The 19994-nt window shown below is 64.2% G+C and overlaps 1 protein-coding gene across 1 annotated transcript in view; it reads right to left on the bottom strand.

Annotated features, from left to right (window-relative positions):
- The window catches only part of Cfap74 (cilia and flagella associated protein 74), a 33270-nt gene that overhangs the window by 12152 nt on the left and 1124 nt on the right, over positions 1–19994 (bottom strand). The window contains exons 2-19 of the mRNA XM_071618536.1: positions 19857–19935; positions 19591–19746; positions 18942–19040; positions 18367–18471; positions 12488–12661; positions 11571–11681; positions 11292–11394; positions 10941–11098; positions 9702–9903; positions 8753–8911; positions 7545–7718; positions 6911–7029; positions 4985–5055; positions 4630–4715; positions 3936–4103; positions 2919–3042; positions 896–972; positions 280–402 (exon numbers count right to left, since the gene is read on the bottom strand). Of these exons, the coding sequence (XP_071474637.1) occupies positions 280–402; positions 896–972; positions 2919–3042; positions 3936–4103; positions 4630–4715; positions 4985–5055; positions 6911–7029; positions 7545–7718; positions 8753–8911; positions 9702–9903; positions 10941–11098; positions 11292–11394; positions 11571–11681; positions 12488–12661; positions 18367–18471; positions 18942–19040; positions 19591–19746; positions 19857–19935 (2288 nt within the window). The remainder of the gene's footprint in view (positions 1–279; positions 403–895; positions 973–2918; positions 3043–3935; positions 4104–4629; positions 4716–4984; positions 5056–6910; positions 7030–7544; positions 7719–8752; positions 8912–9701; positions 9904–10940; positions 11099–11291; positions 11395–11570; positions 11682–12487; positions 12662–18366; positions 18472–18941; positions 19041–19590; positions 19747–19856; positions 19936–19994) is intronic.

Genomic DNA, 19994 nt, shown 5'->3' on the forward strand with positions numbered 1-19994 from the left:
GCACCCCTGGGTTCAACCCCCAGGACAAAAAAAAAAAGAGACAGAAGAATGGAAAAAGGGTTCTATGTGTGTGCTTGAGCATGCGTGTACATGTATGTGTGTGCTGGTGCACATGCATCATGTGCAAGCTACATGTGTGTGCCAGTGTGAATCAGCTTGGGTGCCAGCCATCTGTGCCGCCGGCTCACGGTCCAAGGAATAGGGTGGCTCACGTGGCTGTGGACGTGGGCCCTCCCAGCACTGGGGCTGTGTGGGCCGCGTGGCAGCAGGGGTACTCACTGTTGGGCACTTGGGATTCTTGAACATGACCTTGAACTTGGTCTGGACCTCCCCTGGGGTGACCGGGGTGAACATGATGGGCACTCTGATGGAGCTAAAAGGGCCGATCTCCCCCTCTGTTATCTGCATGAAAGGGAGGTGCCCCAGGTCAGCAGGCCTCCTGGCCTGACCCTTACTGCAGCCACAGCACAGGAGGGCGGGGGCAGCACCCTGTCTATGGGGCCACCAGGTGACACACGGGCACTGGAGCCTGGCCTTTCCCTTGGCGACTTGCTGCCATGGGGTCCCTGCTGCGGGAGAAGACAGCCTGCCCCTCCCCTCCTCCCCCTGGCTCCTGCCTTCACAGTGCGCTCCATCCTGGAGGGTCTGCGGTCAGTGTCCTCTGCATCCGCAAACCAGCCCCGCTGCTCTGGTCCTGCCCAGTCCTCATGGGGGGCAGGGCACTGCCCTGGCTGAGACCCAGGGTTCCTGGAGGTTGGGTTCCAGCCTGCCTCCAACCAGGTGGGAGGGCCCAGGGGTGGGGTGAGGAGGACGCAGCTGGGGCTGGTGCCGGGTGGGGGGCGGGTCCCCTTCCAGCCTCTGGCAGCCGGGGTGTGAGCAGGGCGGGTGGGCTCACCTCCCCCAGCGTGATTTCTGCCTGCTGCTCGCTGGGAAACATTCCCAAGCCCCCCGTCGCAGAGGTGCCCTCTTGTTCTGGAAGGCAACAGGAGAGGAGAAACAATCCAAACGTCAGAACTGCCCTGGAAAAAGTCAAAGACATCTGATAGGCCCCAAACGGACGAGACCTCCCCTCCAAGACCTCTGAAGCCCCGAGGGAAGGCAGAGGACTAGGGAGCGGATGAGGAGCAGCACCACACTGTGACCACAGGCTGCCTGCAAGACGAGCCTCCCAAGTCCATGGGCAGATTCAGCTCCGAGCCCGTCTCTAGGTCGTTTTTTTTTCTTTTGTAGAAATCAAGAAACTGATTCTAAAACTGATATGGAAATGCAAAGAACCTAAACTATCCCGAGCAACTCTCCTGAAACAGGACACAGGTTTCCCCAGCTCACCATGCGCCTTAAGTCCACAGCAGCCAGGGCGGCGTGCTGAGTGAGGGGCAGCTGGTCAGCTGAGCAGGGCAGCACCAGAAATGGCCGTGCCCACAGTACCCATGAGGCCCACGGGCAAAGCCAAGTCCTTTCAACACGCATTCAGGAAGAGCAGCCACATACAGGGAAAAGTGCACCCGCAGCCCTGCCCCACAGCTGGACCCCAGCCTGACCTCAGAGCTGTGTCCTGGTCTCCGTGACTCTGGGACAAGGAGGTCACGTGCACGCGCACACACACGTATGATCGATAAGTTTGGAAATCTTAGATTTCAATTTAAGCAAAGACGTCTTAGAGGTCGCACCTGGGCTACAAGAGCAGGTCCTAGGGACAGACTGGACGCAGCCAGAAGACCCCAGAGGGAAGCAGGAGGGCAGCTTGGCTCTCATGCAGGGAAACAGGCTGGGGGACGAGTGACCTGGGAGGCCACCAGGAGTCCAGATGATCTGGACAACAGACCTGGCCAGACCTCCTATGTGGGCCATAGAGCAGGACACTCTAGGGCCTGGTCTGTGCCGTCCAGCAGGATTTTTGGGCTGTCCAACACAACACTACCTCTGGTCACCGCTGAGCAATGGAAACGTGGCTTGTGTGAAGGAGGAATGGTCTCTACTGTGGAGGATGGGTGGATGTAAATGGCCCAATGTGGCCAGTGACAGCCACGCTGGACAACTCGGCCGCACGTGGTGGGGGGTCGTGAACCAGCACTTTTAGAAAGTCCTTGAAAACAGCTACTGAAAGCAGCGGGGACACCCTCGACCTGGGGTCACAGAGGTGCGTGGGGAGTGTGGGGTGCTCCTGGCCACAGTGGCCCACCCCACGGGGCTGCCCAGGGCACCCAGAGCAATGTCTGTGAAGAAACACCCGCATGGTGCCGCAGGACGTGTGCACGGGGCGCGGGTGGCCGCGCCGTCCCAGGAGGGCTGGAACCAGGGAGCCCGCTCACTGCTGGCTTCCCGGGGCACACAGAAAGCCCCAAAAAGAAGCAGGGAGACAGCAGCAGTGCCGGGGAAGGGGGAGCGGCTGCTGGGCACCGGGGCCGGGCCCGGGGGCGGCTGCCCTCTCCAGCTCAGCACCAGGGACACCCACTAGTCGGCAGGGCATCCCCAGGTGCTGGGTGCACTTCTGCAGTGGATACGAAGCGCACAGCCCCCAGCCACAGACAGGGACCCGCCCCGTGGTCAGGACTCCCTGGCCCTCAGCGCACTGCCCAGCTCCTGGACGCCTCACGTCCTTCAGGGTCCACATGGATGCGAATTTCAGCCCACCCCCAAACCAGAATGGATTTGAACGTATGAATAATTTCCTGTGGACTGTCACTTTCTTGGGGACTGTCACTTACTAGGGGACAGCTGCTTAAAATGGAAGCCCTGGGTACTACTCCACACCTTCACGCTCTCGGGCCCTTGGTCTGTGGTCCACACAGAGCTGCCCTGCTGCACTGAGAGTTCAGAGTGGCCCTCCTGTCCCTCCCCTCGGCCTGTCCTGGGCAGCGTGGGAGGCGAGGCAGGGTCGAGTGTGGGGTGGGTGGTGCCCAGCCACCTGCAGGTGCCCTCACCCTCCATCTTGTCCGACTCTTTCCGGCTCTGGGTGTCCAGCGGGGAGGTCCCATTGCCTTCCAGCTGTTGCTCGGACACACTGGTGGAACCCTTGTCGTCGTAGGTGAACAGGCTGCTCTGGAAGGGAACTGAACTTCACCTCTCCCCTCCATCCAGCCACCCCCAGTGGGGCCATGGGAAGACGTGGCCGGGTCTGTGGCTCCTGTTCTGCACGTTTGGGTCTCAGGCACAGCAATGGCTTTCCCCGGGGCAGCTCTGACCCCTCGCTTCCTTTATCTGGCCAGGACAGCTCCTCCTGTGTCCTGCAGGGACACCCCATCTCGGGTGCCATCTCTGAGCTGGGAGCCCAGCCCTGCCCTGCCCTGCCCGGCCACTGTTCCAGAGCGGGCTCCGCGCCGCCCGGGCAGCCCATCCTCCTTCCTCCTCACTGACTGGCCCAGAACCCTGGTGCCCAGAGGGGCCCCAGACACTCCGTCCCCTGCCTGCCCAGGGGAAGCTCTGCCCCCAGGCCCCCATCTCCTGCCCTTGAAGCCCCTGCTCTCCACCCAGCCCAGGCAGCAGCTGCCCTGTTGGTTCTGTCCTCCCCTGGGTGAGACCCCAGAGGGCAGGCAGGCCTGGGGGTCGGAGCCACTGCTTCCTTAGGGCTGTTCCAGTACTTACAGCTGAGTGAGCAAGGCCACCTGCTCCTCCACTGACCCTGCGCCCTGCTGTGGCCAGGGCTGTCTCCTGGGTGGCCCCTGCACAGCCCTCCTGGGAGATGAGGCCCACCCCATGCTTTCTGGGCCATGCCCCCAGCCTGGGCTCTGGGGTGCCTCGGGGAGGGTGGCCCTGGTGCTCCTAGCTGCTGCCCTGAGCCCACGCCTGAGGGGATGCGCTGTGCTGTCCCCTCCCAGATCCCGGCTGACTGGCGCGTCTCACAGCCACTTTCACACACATGGGGCTGTGTTTGGGTGGAGACGCTGCCCTGCCCTGGTGGCCGCACTGCTGGTCAGAATCGGCAGCCCACTCACTATCTTCAGGAGGGGCGGGGACTCTTCATCCGTCTCGTAGACCTCGGAAGCTGGAAAAAACTTGAAGCTCGTGCCGAGGCCCCCGGTGTTGGTCAGTGTGATGGTCCGGGATGTGGTCTCACCCACCACATAGCTGCCAAAGCTGATGAGCTCCTTGTCCAGGGACACCTGCCAAAGGACCCCACAGTAAGCCGCTCTGGGCTGGCAGCATGTCCAGCACCAGGGACAGGCCCTGCAGAAGCCAGGGGACCAACGGAGCCTACCGCAAAGTCGCCACCTGCCTGTCACCTGAAGCCCCCAGGGACCACGGGAGCCTGGCCTTTCTTCCCCCTCACAGGTGAGCCTGCACCTGGCCCCAGGCAGGACAGACAGGGCCACCATAGACCTTTGCACAAGCAGTGCACCGCATAACCCAGGGACACGCCTAGCCCAGAGGCTGCAGACCTGAGTATGGCTCATGACAACCTGGGGCACCTGAGTCCAGTGTTAGGGAAAGTCAGACCTATAACTCCCTTGTCCAGGGGCATGAGGTTGCTTGAGAGGAGACACGTGTGGCCGGAGGGGTCTGGACACGGGCTGTCGAGGCTGGCCTGAGCTGCTCAGGACCCCGCCCTGTGGCGCAGCTCTGATCCCACGTCCCTCTGGGCTCCTCTCCCCAGGGACCCCAGGAGACACCAGCCGACGGGGGGCTTACGGAGCATTTCCTCGTCGAGCATTTCAGAGGGACAGAGAAGCTGCCTGTCTGAGCCAGGAATGAGATGCTTCCTTCCAGATCTTTATCTATCTGAAAAACAGAACCGGCCCAGCCACGTAAACCACTGTGACGTGACCCACGGGCTGTGTCACACTGTGGCGCCTGCCGGCCACCCACCCAGCAAGGCCCCGGGGAAGAGCCCAGAGGTGTCTCAGGAGGGGCCACCATGGCAGAGCCTGCAGGGACGTGCCAGGGGGCGGGGCTCCATGTGGCTGGCTCGTCCTTCTGCCTCTCGGGGTGGTGGGAGAATTTTTTTGGATAAAAGTGGAAACAGCACCCTGCGCGGCCCTTTGACTCACCATGGGCTTGAACGTGACCAGCACTTCACAGGACATCCCGGCTGACAGGGGCCCAGGGGGGTCAAAGCTGCAAACACCATGTCCAGGGCACACGGTGGTCAGGCCTCCTGGTCTCTCCTCACCCAAGCTGCTGCCAGGCTGCCCCAGTTCCCAGTGGACAGGAGACGCTCAAGTAACAGTGCCATCTGTCCCGTGAGCGAGTCAGAGAGGCCAGTCCCCTGGACCACTCTCCAGGAACGGGTCACTGAGGGTGAGCAGGGCCCTGACTCCCTGAGGACCCGGGACCAGCGGGGTCAAGATTTAAAGCCAACATGAGGAGGGGGACTGTGGGCACAGCCGCAACTGAGGCAGGGGACGGTCTCTGCTGGCCGGGCCCTGGGTGCAGGAGAGTCCCCTAGGGGTTCCCAACACCAGGCCTCTCCTACACATGTACGTGGGTTAGAAACGGCAGAAACTGGAAGTTTCATGCCAGCGCCTGTCCCTGGCTGGCCGTGTCCCCCTGGGCAGGCAGAAGGAGACTGCAGGCTGCTCTGATGGGGAGGAAGCACGTGTCACCAGGAGACACAGAATCACCAGCACAGAGCCCCCGGGTGAGGGGGTCAGGACAAGGAGCCAGGAGGTGTGGGGACACCACGCGGCAGAACTGAAAGACGCAGGGACTCCACCCACCCCCGCCGAGGGCCCTGGGTTCCATCCCCAGCACGGCGGGGACACAAGTAAGAATAAATGGAAAACTAAACGTGTTAAGATGTCGAAGTGAGCAGGCCCCCAAGACAGGCGCCAAGCCCAGCTCTTCCGGAAGAACTGGCCTGTCTCCTGCGGCTGGTCATGGGTGGGGCCCGGGGATGGGGACACCACAGGCCCTGGAGGCAGAGCACGGGACCAGGACGTGGGGTGGCTGGCGGCACAGGAGTGTGGACTTAGAAGCGGGACCCGGAAGCCAGGCTTTCAGAGCAGCGGGTGGGTGGACAGGAGCCACGCCCTCCGCGAGCAGACGGGTCATTCAGGAGGGAGCAGCCTAGCGGCCTCCACTGGCCCCGGGCCATGCACATGCCCTCCGGAGACCATGTGGGCCAGCAGGAGCAGGCCGCAGGCAGAGACAGAAAGCCTGACTGGAGACAGAGCCGCCAAGACTCCAAGCCAGGGCCCCCCAGCCACCCTCTGCAGACGGCTAGATACAGGGAAGAGAGTAGGGGGGACTAACATTTACAGCCCTTCCCACTCAGTCCCTGAAGAGAACAGAATATCCCAGTGGGAAAACTGGCCAGAGCCTGGGTCGGCCAGCACTGCTCACCGGGGGGGCTGTCAGGCCGACCAGGGCCCTGGAGCCTGGTAGAGAAGGGAGATTGGGATTCCTATGCCAGACGCCCTCTTCAGAAATGGCACATCACACACTGCACTCCTATACTATAAGCCTTTTTTGTAGTACTGGGGACTACCACCAAGTCACATTGCAGCCCTTTTTATTTTTTATTTTGAGACAGGGCCAAATGAATTGCTGAGGCTGGCCTCTAACTTATTTACGATCCTCCTGCCTCAACCTCCCCAGTCAGTGGGATCACCAGCATCACCACGCCCAGCTGTACTGCAACTCTTAAAGCCATTCTGGGCCTTCAAACCTGCTCTCCAAACCGTGGGGGAGGTTGGGAAGGAAGCACAAGAGAGGCAAGCTGCGGTGAACCAAGGCCAGGTGTTAGGAGTGGAGGAGCAGCACACGCGTGCAGAAGCGGCACTTAAGGCTCAAGCCTCAAGTCACAGGCACAGGCAGGTGGGGAGGTGGTCCCTGAGGGAGGTGGCTGTGCTCGCCCTGTGGAAAGGCTCTCTGGCTGCCGGGTGCCTGCCAGGTGAGTGCCGGCATCAAGACCCGGATGCAGGAGGACGGATGGCCTCCGCGCTGCCCAGGGACGAGGCTGGGGACTCACCTGACGTGGATGAAGTCCCGCAGGTCCTCGCTCACGCCCACCAGCGAGCAGGAGTTGGTGGTGTAGGTGGCGTTCACCAGCGTGATCTTCTTCTTGTACACTTTGCCAACCTCGAAGTCCTGGAGAGTCAGCAGTGGCTGACCCCAGGCCTCGGCGGCAGCCTCGAGTTGCCTGGGACCCTGCTGCTGCCCATCCTCAGGGCGGCTCAAGGGGTGGCCTGGGCCAGGGAGGGCTCCCGGGCCTCCCTCAGCTGCCCGCCAGCCTTGGCAGATGAGGCTCCACAGAAGCCGTGGGGAAGAGACAGGAGGGAGGCTCAGGCCGGCCACCTTGGCCTCACCTGCTCCTTCACCTGCTGACATGGGCCAGCAGGCCAGGGGGCTGGACTCCTGGGGGCCTTCTCACGTGAAGCCAGAATCTGCCAGGGCAGGGGCCTGGTGGCAACTGCCCAGTCACATCCCCTTCCCGAGAGGCCCAGGGTCCCTGTGGCCCACGGTGCCTCCCGAGCCTCCCGCACTCTCGGCTCCTCGCACCAGAGGCAGCCCTCCGGTCCACACGGTCCGCAGAGGTCAAGGCAAAAGGCCCTGGGGCTGACCGTGGGCTACCCAGCCCCTGCCCAGTGCCGCCTCGGGCTCACCTGGAAGTGGACCAGCTGGGGCTTGCTGTTGAAGGGGCAGCCTTTGAACTCCCGCCCCAACGCCACCTGCTTGTGCACCACCCCGCGGCGCAGCTGGGCCATCGTGCGAGCCAGGATGTCCTTGTCCATCTTGGTGCCGCCCACAGGCTTTTGGTTCACGTCCTCCTTGTGCTCCTTGGGTGGCAGAGAGAGAGGAGGCCGGGTGGCTCAAGGCCCGAAGCTGACCGAGGGCAGGGCTGAGCCCAGCTGCTGAGGAAGGCCCACTTCGGGGATCGGTGCTTCCCAGAGAGAAAAGTGGGAGGAGGAAGACAGCTCGCAGGACGCAGGGGACCCCCAGGAGAGATGGAGAGGAGGGGTCTTGTAACTTGCTGAGTCAGGATGAGAGGGGGTTTTTGGAAAGTTCTGCAGGGAGAGTTCTCCAGGGCAAAGTCGGGCCAGGACAACCTCTCGCACATCAGCAGCAGAGCCAGAGTCCAAGATGGCCCCAGGCTGGTTCTGTTCCTCCTGGAGAGGAATCTGCTCGGGTCCTCGGCTCAGTCAGCTCATGGGACAGCCCAGGCCTGACCGCCATGGTGGGAAGCCACCTGGTACCTGCCTGGCACCCACCTGCCCCCCCTCTGCCTCTGGGTCCAGTGGCACGGCCAGCCAGGCCCGTCTTGCTGCTTCCCACCAGTCAGGCTTTGCCAGAGCCAGTCACGGCCTTGCCCTGACGGAGGGAGCCCACATCAACAGGAGCCGGGCGGTGGGCAGCCCCTCCCCAAGGGACGGAGCACACGGCGGCCACCACAAGCTGGGGACATGCCTTGCGATCCCGAGGTCCAGCACTCTGGGTGGGGCTTCCCGAGGGGTCGTGGTCATCTGCACTCAGCCTTCCTCTAGAAACGCTTCCCGACAGAGAGCGGCGATGCAGGGCCGTCCCTCTGCCTTCCAGCCCTTCCCCTCCCGGCCACAGGCAGCAGTGCAGGGCTGACCTCTGAGGCCCCAGGGACAGGCAGCTAGACTCAGTGGAGAATGGGACCATTGTGTCCATGCTGGCTCCCCTGGGGAGGAGGAGGGAACCTTGAGGTTTGAAGGAGGGTGGCACTGGGCAGTGGTGGGCAGAGGAAGGAGCCAGAGATGGACAGGGGCAGCAAGGAGAGTCCTCAGAGCCAGGGACGAGGGCCAGGGAGAGTCCCGCAAGGCCCTGCCGAGGAGAGGAGAGCCGTTACCTGGTATGGCATGTAGTCTTCCCTCCAGAGCCCGGGGATCTCGGGTTCAGCCAGCGTTTCCTGCTCTCCACTGGTGGCCCCAGCGACCCCCTGCACAGACTCACTGGAGTCAGCTTTCAGGAGCCAGGAGGGCTCAGGGTGCGCTGCAGCCTTGACCTCCTGTAGGCAGGATGCAGCAAGATACACTCAAGTCAGGACTGCAGCAGCAGGAGGAAGACAGGTTGCGGGAAGCCCGCAGGAAGCCCAGCCTTCGCAGCCCCTCCTCTGCCTGGAGAAGCCGCATGGCTCCGCTTTCCACCTAAAATGCAGCTTTGGCCTTTTTACACTCCACTTTTCTGCAGTGCTCAGCAGAGTCCTCAAGAGACTCCCTTTCATGGCAAGGCGCTGGGATGGATGGATGTCTGGGACCGGCACCGGCCCCCCCCCACTGCTCTGCGGTGCTGGCAGGGGCTCCTCCTGGGGGACCTGCTGCAGGCCCAGTTGAGGAGCGGGGGAGTTGGGGTGCTGAGGGGAGGCCGGAGGCCTCGCAGGACAGAGGAGAACGTGCAGGGAAGAGCAGGGAGGGGCAGTGGCAGAGGCCCTGCCCGCTGGCTGGGAGCCCGGCCCCAGGGGAAAGGCAGGGCACAGCCGGGCCACAGAGGCCTCGTGGGCTCAGAGGCCCAAAGGGTTACCTCCCTGCCCCTGGCACCACGCAGGCCTGGGTGTGGCAGGCGGGCAGAAGCCTGTCCCTGGCAGTGGGTGGAAACGTGGTGGGCTGCCCTTGGGCCAGACCCCGCTTACACTTGGGTGCAGCAGGTCTGCCGAGGGTGGCAAGGGCCCTGGCAGAGCTCAGAGGGAGTCCATCCCACTGGGCATGCAGAGGCTGTGTCCCTGGGCCCTCCATGTCCTCCTCCGCACCTGGCCCGGGCCCTTCCACTGCAGCCGCCTGATAGCAGCAGCGTCCCCTCACCAGCGGGTAGCTGGAGGCCACAGCCGTCTCCCCGGTGCAGACGTGGGCGATGTAGCTCCAGGTCCTGTCTCGAAGAGTGCGTCCCCGGGGGGCTCTGGCCGGGAGCCGCTGCTTCTTCTTCCGGCTGTCCTCCTGGGCCACCTCTTTCACAATCCGACCGACGATCTCCTGCTTCCGGAGCTCCTGCCCCTCCTGGAAGGTCCTGTTGGAGCGGCTTCTCAGACAGGATCCGGGGGCCACTCGGGCCCAGTGTGGCTCAGCTTGGCCTTGCTGGCCGCCTCCCAGAGGCTCAGGTCCAGCCCAGCAGGGCTCTGAGGTCAAACATCCCGGTCTCAGTGAACCGCTGGCCTCTTTGGGGAGGGATGATGGGGCCCCAGAGGGCTGCCACGCTGGAGACCCAGGACTTGAACGCCAGCCCTGCCTCCCCTGCCTGTCCGGCTCTGTCCTGCTGGCCCCTCTGGCAGTCCCCACGATAGGCCTGGTCCTCACAAGCTGCCCTGTCCAGGTTCCCAGGCTATCTGCTGGGCACAGAGCAGGGCAGTGCCAGGCCTGAGGACATCACTCCTCCTCTCTGCTGCTCCTGCCAGGCGCTGCCCAAGAACCAGGCCTAGGCAGGCAGGGGCCATGACAAAGGCCCAGTGGTGAGTGCGGGACTGAATAGGTCACAGCCAGGCTCCACGACACCTCGCTCCCTGACACAGTCCAAGAGAGGGCGGGAGGCCAGCAGGGCGGGAGGAGAGCGAGGAGGAGGCCGAGGCCTGAGAAAGACCTTTGCAGGGAAGTCCCTGGGGCCGTGTGTGCAAGTGAGCAGCCCTCCTCAGAGGCCAGTCCAGGAGCCCATGGCAGGACAGCAGGCAGCACCAGCTCGCCCTGGGGAGAGCAGAGCCAAGCCCGGGCAGGGTGTGGAGGGCGAGTCCCAGCAGCACTCAGGAGGAGGGACACGGCCCAGGCCCCCCACAGATGCCATGTGGGCGGCAGGAATGGAGGGTCCCAGCCAGTGGTGGGCACAGGCCCACCTCCTCGCCTGCTTCTGGGAAGGTGAAGAGTGCAGGGCCCAGGCTCCCTGGAGACCCCCTGCACCTGGGGGCCAGGGGCAGGCAGGGGGAAGGTGCAGAGGGGGTCTTGGCAGGAACCGCAGACTGGCTGGGGTGAGGGCCGTGGCCCTCTCCCCCTCCTGTGCCCGCCTGCCCTGGAGCAGGAGTGGGCTTTGCTGTCACCTGCCCACCCTCCTGCCCTCACCTCCTCTGGGCCTCCAGGTGCTGGCGCCGTTGCTGGTGGACCAGGTGCCTGAAGGCGTCCCCGCCCTGGGCCAGGATGGCCTCCTTCTCTGCCTTGGCCTTCCGCTCGGTCAGCGCCGCCCGGGCCCGGCCCCAGGCCTGGACCCTGCGCAGTGTCTCCTGGAAAGAGAGCGCCCTGAGGCCCAGGACCTCGCCCACGCCCAGGACCACGCCCTGCCCAGGACCACGCCCATACCCAGGGCCTCGCCTTTGCCCAGGACCACGCCCAGGACCACGCCCACACCCAGGACCAGCCCAGGGCCTCGCCTATGCCCAGGACCACGCCCAGGACCACGCCCAGGACCACGCCTACCCGGCTGGCGGCGATGCTGTTCTTCAGGGCCAGCACCGCATCCATGCGCTGCCTCAGGTGCTCGCGGGTCTCCGACTCCTCCCCGCGCTCCCGCTCCCGGACTCTGGAGGAAGGTGGGCTTGTGACAGGGGCACTTGTGGTGACACCAGCCCACATGGCCACGGCGCTGCGGGAGCGGGCAGCTCTGCGGTTTGGGTGATTAGGTGGTGACGGGAGGACCAAGGAGCTGCTCAGACGCCGCGGGGTGCCCACAGGACGGTCCTGGGGGTGGGGACGCACCGTCCCAGGGAGGCCTTCAGGAACTTCACGGCCACCTTGTGGTTCCTCTGGGCCTCTTCCACCAGCGTCTGGTGTCGAAGTCCCAGCCCCTTCTGCACTTGCAAGGACTTCCTGCAAAATCGTGGGCCAAGCGTTCAGCCCTCGGGACTTGAGTCACTGTGGGAGCGGCCTGCCCAGTCCCTGCGCTCTGTGCCGCCCCACACAGCTCTGGCCAGGCTGGGAGGGGGGCACCGGGCAGGCTGGCACCGCAGGCGATGGGTGTTAAGTGAGATGCTATGGGGGGCTCTGGTTCAAGGAGCCCTGCAACAGCAGGGTCTGGCTCAGGGTGGGCAGGGGTGTGGGGGGGAAGGGACCAGCAGCAATGCTGTCGCAGGGGAGGAAGAGATGGGGGGGACACCGGAGATGGAGGCGGCAGGACCCTGGGTCCACAGGAAGGAGCAGATCTGGCCACCAGCTGGGCGTGGTGGGAGTGGTAGGGGTCAGGAGGACCCCGGTCCTGGCCTGGCAGCTGGACAAAGGTGGAGGCCAGATGTGCAGAGGAGGCTGGGGCTTGGGGCTCCAGAGGAGAGGCCTGCTTCCAGGTTGGGGAGGGAGGAGATCCAACTGCCCTGAATCCCTGGGGACAGTCTGGTAGGTGGCTGAGCAGGAGACCCGGTGACTGTTCCAGGGACTGGGCAGGAGCACTGGTTGGGGATGCAGAGAGCAACCTGGCTGAGGAGGAGGAGGAAGTGGGCAGGAGGAACGGCCCGCAGGTCTCAGTGCTGGGAGCATTTCAGGGGCAGGGAGCCTGGGCCGGGCCAGGGGAACAGACACAGAGAGGTTGGCAGTGAGAGGAACTTGGCAAGCCCTGGTGCAGAGGGCAGAGGGGTGGGCAGGAGCCAGGCAGGCACTCTGGGGCGGGGGCTGGGGCGGCTCACCGGACCCTCAGCTGCTGGTTCTTGTCCGCCTTCTCCAAGGCTTCCTTCTCCTTGAAGAGCTGCTGGGCCTCGTGCACCTGGAGACTCCTCCCCCTGGCCTCTGCCTCCTCGTGGTGGGACTTTCGGAGGGCCTGGAGCCGCCCCTTCTGGATCTCAATGTGCCACAAGGCGTCCCTTGCAAACAACACCACGGTTTACAGGAGGCCGAGACCTGCTGGCGCTGGGACCCGCGGGAGGCCTGGGTTCTGGCACGGCCTCGACCAGCACTCCAGTGCTGGACACTGTCAAGGACAACCGTGGCTCCTGCCTCTAGGAACCCTCTGGGCCCGACCTCAGCTGGAGACTGAGGTCCCCCTGTTCTGCCTCCAACCTTATGAAAATCACCGACTTGTCCAGCCTCTGACCTTGGGCAGTTCTGTCCACCATTGGATAGTGTGGCCTCTCACACACGATGCCCCTTGAGCTTCTAGCTCAGCTCGGGTGGGATGGGGGTGCAAGCAGGGGAGGGTAGAGGCTGAGAACCGTGCTTCCTAGGCCTCAGGGCCCTGCCCTGGTGAGCAGCAGTGAGTTCCTACCCACCAGAGCCCACACACCTGGACAGCTGCCCTGGGACTCCCCATTAGCTCTGCCCGGCACTGGGCTCTGTCTGCACCCACAGGTTTCAGCCCCCGCTCTGCTTCATCCTCGAGCGCACCCCACGTGGTGGGTGCGGGAAGTGCTTGGTAGATACTCTTAACCATTTTAAGAAAATCCCCTTCTGAGCCTTTTTACTGCTCTGTGCTGGGGATGGAACCCAGGCGGCTCCACTGACCACCCCCCCCCCCCAGCCCTTTTCATTGTATTATGAGACAGCGCCTTGCTAAGTTGCCCAGGCTGGCCTTGAACTTGAGATCCTCCTGCATGAGCCTTCTGAGGAGCTAGGATCACAGATGTGCACCTCTGAGCCTGGCGGCTCAGAGTGTTTTAAAACAGAATCGTCGCCATGGAGTTGAGGCCATTCTCTCCATCACAAGACCTGTGGCGGGTCCCCGTGCTGTGGCGCCCTCGAATGAAATCAGCCTCACATCCCCCCACAGTGCTGGGGACGGAACCCAGGGTGCTCTATCACTGAGCCACCCCCTCACGCCTTGGTATTTTGATTTTGAGACGGGGCCTTGATGCGTGGCCCACCCTGGCCTTGAGCTTGCCATCCTGCCGCAGCCCCCCAGTGGCCGGGATCGCAGGCGTGGCCCGTGGGCCTGCAGTCAGCCTAACATCTCCCAGGGAAATCACAGGGTGCAAGCTGGACGGGGGCCTGGTCCCTGTCCCCTGCAAGGTGCTCACGCTGAAGACCGCCATGCCCAGACGTGTTTGGTCATCAGAGTGGTGACGTGTGCAGCACGTGGCCCGTTTCCTTCTTGCTTCACCTGCCCGCCCGTGTTTCCTGGGGGACGGTCGGGTGTGCGTTTCCTTTCTTGCACTGCCTTCGTGGCTTTAGTAGCAAAGCGATACCACTTGTTGGGAGCTGGGGATGAATTGTGGGCCCATCTGAACGCGCGGTGTCAGCCCGACCTCTGAGACTGCTTCCTTGCCTTGCAAACGCCCTGCTCAAGGAGAACCCTGTGGCACGTGGAATCTATTGGCTCAGACAGGTTCAAACACACCTCCCTGGAGGTGGAAAGCGATACTAGGGCGCCCAGGTAGCCTCGAGAGACCAGCTGCTGGCGGAGGAGGCACCACCAAGTGAGGGTCCCCAGTCAGGCCGGCTTCCCACAGCCTGGCCTCGAAGGACCCTCCTCCCAAAAAGACCCTTTGGTGTGTTTCACTACAAATAAAGCCTTCGCCGGCTTCTCCCTGTGTTAGGGTCGGACCCATGGGGCTCTTCCACCCTAAACCCCCTGCTTTCAATGCATTTCTTGTTGTTTGTTTTTAAAATTTTTTTCGAACCAGGGCCTTGTGCATGCGAGGTAAGCACTCCACCAACTCAGCTCTTACCCAGAGCCTGTTTTAGTTCTTTTTAAAATATTTTTTAGTTACAGGTGGACACAAGACCTTTACTTCTATGTGGTGCTAAGGATGAGCCCGGGTCCCGCCCGTGCGAGGCCAGCGCTCACCGCTGAGCCCAGCCCCCGCCTCTTTATTTTCAATTCTACTTTTTCAGCCTTCTATTTCCGGCCGGCCCACACCTGCCATGTCGCACAGGGCCACGCAGGACGCGTGTGACAACCACTCCATTCGACACTTGGGCCTGGTGTGCTCTTTGCTGGGAAATTTGAAACAGTCGCTGGCTTTTTAATGATGGGTCCCTTCAACTCTGGGACTGGAGTGTTGCTGACTGCCCCTGAGGCCGTCCCCACTGCCCTGTGGCTCTGTGGCTGGGCCACGCGACTCCAAGCTGAGGACTTGTGCTGCCGGCAGCTCTGGACGGTGCCGCGTCCTGTTCTGTGGAGGACTTGGGTGGGGGCCCGTGCAGCCGTGGCAGAGGCGGAGGCTGGTGATCTACAACCAGCCCCCCTCGCAGCGCGCAGTCCTGGAGGCGGGGGTCCAGGGTCAAGTGCAGGAGGACAGGGTCTGGTAAGTGTCAGGTGCAGGACAGGCTGAGTAAGCTGTCTGCAGGGCGACCTGGCCACGCCGACCCTCTGTCTGGCTCTTTATCCCCTGTTTGCTTCAAGCCCAAACGCCCAAGCCCCCGCTCAAGGCTGAGCGCTCAGCCCCCCTCGCACCAGAGGCCCCATTAGATTTGGGCTGTAAAAGCTCCCTCCTGCCGGGCCCCCCCGCCCTGTTGTTCTGCTGCAGTAAGGATCTCTTGGTCACTCCGAGTCTTGTGGTCACTTTCCTTTCAGCAAGGACCTGTCCTCTTGGCTGTGCTGTCCGGGCGTCCTCGCAGGAGGGGACAAAGGGACAAGGCTGCCATGAGCCCTTCCAGAAGGACGCTGACCACCTCACAGAACCCCGCTGGTTCCTCACCTGGGCTCAACTTCCAGACCACAGTGACTCTCCTAGGCCCAGGTGTGGGGACAGGGTCAGCGCAGGTGAGCCGCAGACCCCTGAGCACCAGTGACGGTGACAGCAGAGCCTCCCTGCTGGACGACGCTGGTCCTGCTCTGCCCTCCCGGGCCAGCTCCTCCCGCCATCGCGCGCGAGGGCGTCGGCCGGGTGCTCGGAGCCGAGTGCCCTGCAGGACGGAGCTGGCTCCCTGGGCAGCTCTGCATCTCTTCAGAAGCCACTTCTTGTCCCTAAAGCTCTGCCAGAGCTCTTCACTGGGTGCCAGTGGTCACCTGCCACGCTTGCCCAGGCTGTCCGGCCAGGGAGGCGCCCCGGGCAGCTCGGCCCGGCTGAGGGCTTCTGTTCACCAGCCACGACGTGGCCCTCCAGGCCCCAGACCTACGCTGCGGTGGTGAGCTCCAGCCGCGGTGGGTGGGTGGGCCCGAGGCCAGGGCACGGGGCAGTGCCCCATCCGTGGGAAGGTGCTCGCCCTCGCCGAGGTCCCTGGCCCGCACCCAGGGCTCCACCACGTTCAGACGCCCTGTGGTCCACATCACTGGTCTTCAGCTGAAATCCGCAGCCCGGTCAGTTTGTCCAGCCCCAGGACAATGGCAGGCCACCACTGCTGGTGAGAAGCAGCAGGAGACACCCACCTGAGGGGTCTTCACCTCACCCAGTGCGTCGTCCCAGGGGATGACCTCTCAGGGTCAGCAGCAGTCCAGCAGTACCACCCTCACCCTTCCTGGCGGAGGCCCATGGACGAGGCCCAGCTCTCGGCTGGTCAGCTCCCACACAGCCAGGGGCTCGAGGACAGACGAGGACAGTGTCCTGCCTTGGAACTGAGGGGTGGTGGCCATCTGAGCTAAGCAGTCCTCATGACCCTTGAAGGTGTCATGAAGGCTTGTCTTCTCTGTCCCGGTGGTGGCCAGAGCCCACGTCACCGCAGTGACAGGGACGGCACTGGCATCTCAGAGCAACAGGTGCCACATGTGGGGACAGATCCAGGACTGGCAGGAGAGGCTGGGAGAGGTTGGCAGGAGAGGCTGGGGAGAGGCTGGGGAGAGGGTGGCAGGAGAGGCTGGGGAGGGGCTGGGAGAGGCTGGGAGAGGCTGGGGAGAGGCTGGGGAGAGGCAGGGGAGAGGCTGGGGAGAGGCTGGGGAGAGGCTGAGGAGAGGCTGGGAGAGGCTGGGGAGAGGCTGAGGAGAGGCTGGGGAGAGGCTGGGGAGAGGCTGGGAGAGGCTGGGAGAGGCTGGGGAGAGGCTGAGGAGAGGCTGGGAGAGGCTGAGGAGAGGCTGGGGAGAGGCTGAGGAGAGGCTGGGAGAGGCTGAGGAGAGGCTGGGGAGAGGCTGAGGAGAGGCTGAGGAGAGGCAGGGGAGAGGCGGGGAGAGGCTGAGGAGAGGCTGGGAGAGGCTGAGGAGAGGCTGAGGAGAGGCTGAGGAGAGGCTGGGGAGAGGCTGAGGAGAGGCTGGGAGAGGCTGAGGAGAGGCTGGGAGAGGCTGGGGAGAGGCTGGGGAGAGGCTGGGAGAGGCTGAGGAGAGGCTGGGGAGAGGCTGAGGAGAGGCTGGGGAGAGGCTGGGGAGAGGCTGGGAGAGGCGGCTGCAGCCTGGGCAGCGTGCGCTGGGCAGCTGCTGGGGGAACATGGACGTGGGAGCCAAGATGCCCACAGTCCCTTGGCGACCCTGTGTCTGATGTGAAGAGCACAGAGGCCTGCCATGTGTGGGGACGTGCCCTGCGTAGTGGCACAGGGTCCCCCAAAGGCACCGCAGTGGCCCTGTAGGGAGGGGCTCGGTGTCTCGGTTGGTGGGCAGAAGGGGTTTGGCAGCTAGCAGACCTTGGGGTCCCTAGGACGGAAGCAGAGGGGAGCCCCCTGAGGCCCCATCACTCATCGGGGTGGTGGCCGGGGGAGGTGCGCACACTGGGAAGAGGGTCCTGGGTCGGAAGCTGACCCACACGTGAGGGACGGCGGGTCAGAAACCCGCCCTCCGAGCACCACAGCAGCCCCAGGAGGACAGTTCGCTGGGGTCTGTGGAGGGAGAGGCAGGAGTGCTGGGACCCACTCCCCCCAGCCCTCGCCCGCTGGTTCCCGCGGCCACGTCCCGGGCGGCTCTGCACTTCCCGGGGGCCGCGGACACCAGCGTGGATGGTGACTAGACACGGCAGGGCAGGCCAGGGGCTGGACGTCCAGGCCCAGGGGCCAGTGTGGGTGCAGCAAGAGCCGGAGCTGCCTCTCTTGCAGCAAGGGGCACCCAAGGGAGCCCTGGCTCTCCCTGTGCCTGCTGCCCTTGAGGCTGGAGAGCCCCACTTGTCCCGGGAGTGTCACAGCACAGCCACCATCCGGCCCCCCGGCTGTGCCCAGGAGGCTTCCTGGTGCAGTTAGTGACCGGCTTCCGTCCCCCAAGAGCCTTTCTGCCTCAGCTGTCCAGGCTCGGCCACCAAGCGCCACTGGGGGTCTCAAGGCCGCAGCTTGCTCCCCGCAGGGCCTCTGGAGAATCGTGGAGGCACTTTGTGTGTGAGGGCCACTGGGATGGGGCGCAGGGCCCTGGGCCACTGGGCCACCCCCAGCCTGTTCTGTGTTCTATTCAGAGACAGGGTCTCACTGAGTTGCTGAGCGCCTCGCCTTTGCTGAGGCTGGCCGTGAACTCACGGTCCTCCGGCCTCAGCCTCCAGGGCCACGGGGCTCACAGGCGTGGCCACCACACCTGGACTTTGGAGGTGCTTTTTAACGGCTTCCGTGGAAGCTCAAAGACCCGGAAACAGGAAAAGGAAACAACCAATTCACAGCTTCTCACCCGGCAAACAACCGGAGAAGAGTGTGCACTGTCTCCTCTCAGCTGCCCCTTTAACACGCTGCCCGCCGGTGGGCACCTGGTCCTGGGGCCCGCCCTCCGCCCCGGCCCCGGGCGCTGCCCGCTTACTCGGTCTCCCCCAGCATGGCCGCGATCCTCGACTGCAGGTCCTGCTCCTTCTGCAGCTCTGTGTGCAGGCGTCTGGACGTGGCCTGGAGACGGCCCACGGCGGCCCTGGAGCACCGCCACGGGGGACGGCACAGGTCAGCACCAGGGGCCTCGCGTTTTCGGGAGTCAGTCTGTCTGAACTGGTCAGCTCGGGCCTGGGGGGGGCGCCCACCCTGTGGCCTCTCCTGTTCTCTTGGGAAGCTGCGGGCCCTCAGAGCACCCGGGGGCCCCGAGTCCCCCCTCGGCCTCCTCCCTCCTGGGCTGCCGCTCTCCCCGGGCACCACCCACTGGGGCGGTGAGCAGGTGTCTTCCTCGTGGTGACATGCTGGGGGCCCTGCCTGGGGGAGGAGCCTGAGCGGCACTGACCAGCGGCCCTGCTGTGTGGGGACGGGCCTGAGTGAGTGGTCAGTGGTCAAGTCGGGCCCATGTGGACACTGGCTGCCACTGGAATCTGGGTCGGGGGGCCGTGAGGGCCCTGGACCGCCCTGGCAGCATGGTCGTGCCTGGCCCCGGCCTACCGGCCGCATCCCACCTACATGTTGTTGGCCGCCCTCTCCCTGGCCATCTCGGCGGCCACGGTCTCCTGCTGTTTGCTGAGGAGGTCCACCCTCTGGCGACAGGCCCGCAGCTCTTCTCTGAAACGCCCAACGAGAACTGGGTGGTGGCTCTGAAGCTGCAGCCTCGCCCGGCTGGGGGCTGGGGTAGCGCCTTTCCTAGGTCCTCTGTCCAGTGACAGGACAGGGCCTTGTCATCCACGTTCTCAACATTCTGCCAAGGGACTGGCTCTGCGGCCAAGGTCACCCACAGCCCAAGCGTCCCTGAGTCATGAGCAGTTGGCACTGCAGCTGGCCATTTCAGAACACTGGCTGGAGTGGTCCTGGGGGCCTGACCACACACTGGCTCCTGTCACGTGACTTTGGCAACAAAAGAGAACCCCAAGGATGGCTGAAGGGACATTTAGAGGAGAATTGGGAAACAGCAGCAGGAGGTACCCTGGCATGATGCTAGGCTGGACCAGTCTCCCTGGGGGCCTCGTGGGTGGCGGGCATGAAGAAGAGTGCTCTTTAGAGAGCAGCCAGGTGGCACGGTCAGCAGTCTGCCGTCAAATAGTTCAGTAAGAGAAACGGACGATGCAGGGCCCGGGTGACCGCGGGGAGGCCAGCTGGGCCGCGGCCAGCAGCTCACCTGGTCTTCTGGAGGAAGAGGCCTTTCTCCTCCTGCATCCTGTCCAGCAGGTCCAGGTGCCGGCGCAGCTCCGTCTCCTGGGTCCTGTCTCCCCCGGGGGCCGCACTCCTGTCCTCTCCAGCACCGGCGGTGGCAGCGCATTCTTCTCTCGCTGAGCTTGAATCCAGGAGGAGGGCAGCGGGGTTGCCCCCTGCCCGGTGCCACCCCGCAGACCTGCGCCTGCCCGCCCTCCCCGCTCCACTGCAGGAACGCCCCCCGGGAATCACCCGCAGTCTCCCGCGGCAGCCACGCTCCCGGGGCCCTCGGGGAGAGACTCCACCTCCAACTCCAGTTCCGGGTGTCTTCCTGGAAATCGAGGTCAGAGTTAGACAGCCAACAGCAGCCGGGCGCAGCGGCCCCGCCTG

This window comes from Marmota flaviventris, chromosome 10, assembly GCF_047511675.1.
Source record: "Marmota flaviventris isolate mMarFla1 chromosome 10, mMarFla1.hap1, whole genome shotgun sequence".
Lineage (NCBI taxonomy): Eukaryota > Metazoa > Chordata > Mammalia > Rodentia > Sciuridae > Marmota > Marmota flaviventris.